This window comes from Simochromis diagramma, unplaced genomic scaffold (genome assembly GCF_900408965.1).
Source record: "Simochromis diagramma unplaced genomic scaffold, fSimDia1.1 OVJJ01000159.1, whole genome shotgun sequence".
NCBI lineage: Eukaryota > Metazoa > Chordata > Actinopteri > Cichliformes > Cichlidae > Simochromis > Simochromis diagramma.
Window position 1 is genome coordinate 35878 of NW_024387197.1, and position 2444 is coordinate 38321.

General features: G+C 38.8%; 1 protein-coding gene across 1 annotated transcript; it reads right to left on the bottom strand.

The window, feature by feature from the left end:
• Window positions 1-203: 203 nt before the first annotated feature.
• Window positions 204-1353, bottom strand: LOC120745388 (C-X-C motif chemokine 10-like). Its single transcript, XM_040050212.1, has 4 exons — window positions 1040-1353; window positions 799-925; window positions 634-714; window positions 204-534 (listed from the first exon to the last, which is right to left on the bottom strand). Exons 1-4 carry the CDS (start codon window positions 1089-1091, stop codon window positions 474-476), a joined length of 321 nt encoding a protein of 106 aa, XP_039906146.1. The 5' UTR covers window positions 1092-1353; the 3' UTR covers window positions 204-473.
• Window positions 1354-2444: the final 1091 nt, after the last annotated feature.

Consider the following 2444-nt stretch of genomic DNA (forward strand, 5'->3'; position numbering starts at 1 on the left):
TTAGTAGAGATCCCTTATCTGGTGGCTCACATTTCAAATATTAAAACCATAACTGCTACACTTGCATCATAAAAAGGTCATATGGATTGATCACTGCATTTTTCCCAGATTAAAAAACATCATGTGTAAGAGTTTAGTTTGTCTTGTGTTGGTACACAGGTACACAGAAAACAAAGCAAAACATGGAGAACAGAAAGTCCCGTCATATAGGTTTTATTTTATTATTTAAAAAGCATATGTACAAAAATGTAAGAAGTTCAAGTCTAGACTATACATATGTTTATATATATATATTAATATATATTAATGTGTATATATATACACGCAAGGGGAACAAAAATTGCAGAGTAATCATAAAGAATATTGGTTGTCTTGTATTTCCGGTGAGACTGAATGAGTCCTTTTAGTTCAACACCAGGTGTCACTTCTGCTGTGCAGTAGGAGTGCAGCGTGTTCGTCACACAGTGTCTTATTTAGATTGCAGCAGTACTCTGACCAGCAGTCGTGGTGCTTACAGCTCCTTTCTTCCCTTGCCTGAAGAAACAAGTGAGATTATCAGTGACAAGCAACACAGACCTTTAGTTTGTCATCTTCACAGAGTTGTGCGTGCGTGTCATTCTGAATTTGGCTTACTTGTTGTGATTTTTTAGAATGTGTCGTCCAAGTGGGGACTCTGGATTCACACACTTCTTCATATCTGCTTTTGTGGTAACACTGAAAGATTTTTAAAAAGAGGTGTATTAGGAAGGAGCTGGAGAACACAGCAGAATCATACCTCAGGTCATCTTGTGGACTCACATGATCTCTGTATGTGGACAGAAGATACTTGGGTAGTGTATCACTGGCTCAGTCTTGATGAGCTTTGGGCTGATCCTGCCAATGTAACTGTAACACTTGCATTTATTAGATTTGCTGGCTGGTTGTCCTGTGTAGGAAAAGACAAGAGCATTACCTGTTGATCAGCAGCCAAAATATCCATAAACAGGATGAAGGGGAAAAAGGAAACAAAGAAGGAAAAAAAATAAGATTTTCACAGTACCTTGTGCACCTAGGATAAGCAGGCAGGCAACGAAGGCAGTGACTGAGTTCATAGTTGTGGCTGTAGGCAGATCCACTGTTCACCGTTTCTGTCTTGAGTATGGCTCCTGATGCTGTGAAGCAGTAAGCAGCACGCTTATATACACTGCCTGCACAAGTGGCCCCACCTCCAAGAGGTGTTTTGCAACATTAATTTCACTTTCCAGAATGCCTTTCACTTTCTTCTTCTTTTTCCCCTCTGCAAAGCCTGTTTCCGAGAATCACAGCTATTGAAAAAATGCCTACAGAGAGAAATCTTTTAGGTACATAAATGACATTAATAAGACAGCTCATGACAAAAGCAACTATATATTAATTTAAACTGTTTTGTACACTGCTATCCCTTACACTTTAGCTATCACCATAAAGCTTCCAGTTGCATTTTTAATGTGAGATCTGATATAAAAAAAAAAAAAAAACAGCAAAAATGAATTTTTTAAACTATGTAGATCTATGTGATTACGCTGACCTCTGACTGTGGCCTTCCACTTTGTCTGTTTAGGTTTTTTCTTTTTTTTTTCTCAAATGTTCTTGTTAGGCTTAGGATTAAAGAAAACAAATATCCTGCAGAAAGGCTTTCCCCCCTGTTTTTTTTTTTTGGGAGCACTTATGCAAACATGTGATGTCTTGATAAATCAAGCAAATATTTGAAGTTTACACAGCACTATTCTCGCATGAAAATATCTTAAAAGTTTATTTTGTGACCCAGAAAGAGTAATATTTCAAACTCCGCCACTCTGTGTTCCTCTGCCACTGCCTCGTTTGAGTTTTGGACGAAATGGATTCTGGGATATTGCATTTTGTCATTTCGAGCTGATTGGAGACCAAAACAGCCAATCAGATTTTTTTTCATCCAAGTCTGTGATTGGCTGGTTTTGTGGCACAAATATAACGGTGTACAGAAAAAGTTGAATGCGCACAGGCAGAAATGTTGAGAGCACAAGTGCAAAAACTGAGTGACAGGGGCTGCTATTGTGTGTGTATGGATAATAGCAAACACAGAAATACATTTTTTGCACGCAGCAATGAATTTTGTTCACTCAAATTTAGCTTTTCTTCACTTAAAATAAATTTCTCCTCAAATTGCAACACTTACACCTGCAATTTATTTTACATGCGCTCAGAATAGTGGCACAAAAATAACGCCATACCCCTCTGCCCAGCGCAGAGCACAGGGCTCGCGTGCGGAGTGAAGTGGGGGGAAAAGTGCGAGAGAGAGGGTGAGAGACAGACAAAAAAAAAAACAAAAAAAAAAACACGGCTCCTTATGGCTTACGTTGTTCACTTCAAAGAGTCGGCTCTAAGAGCCGTTTCGTTTGCGACCGACACATCACTAGTTTACAGCATTCTGCCATGCGATTGCATTT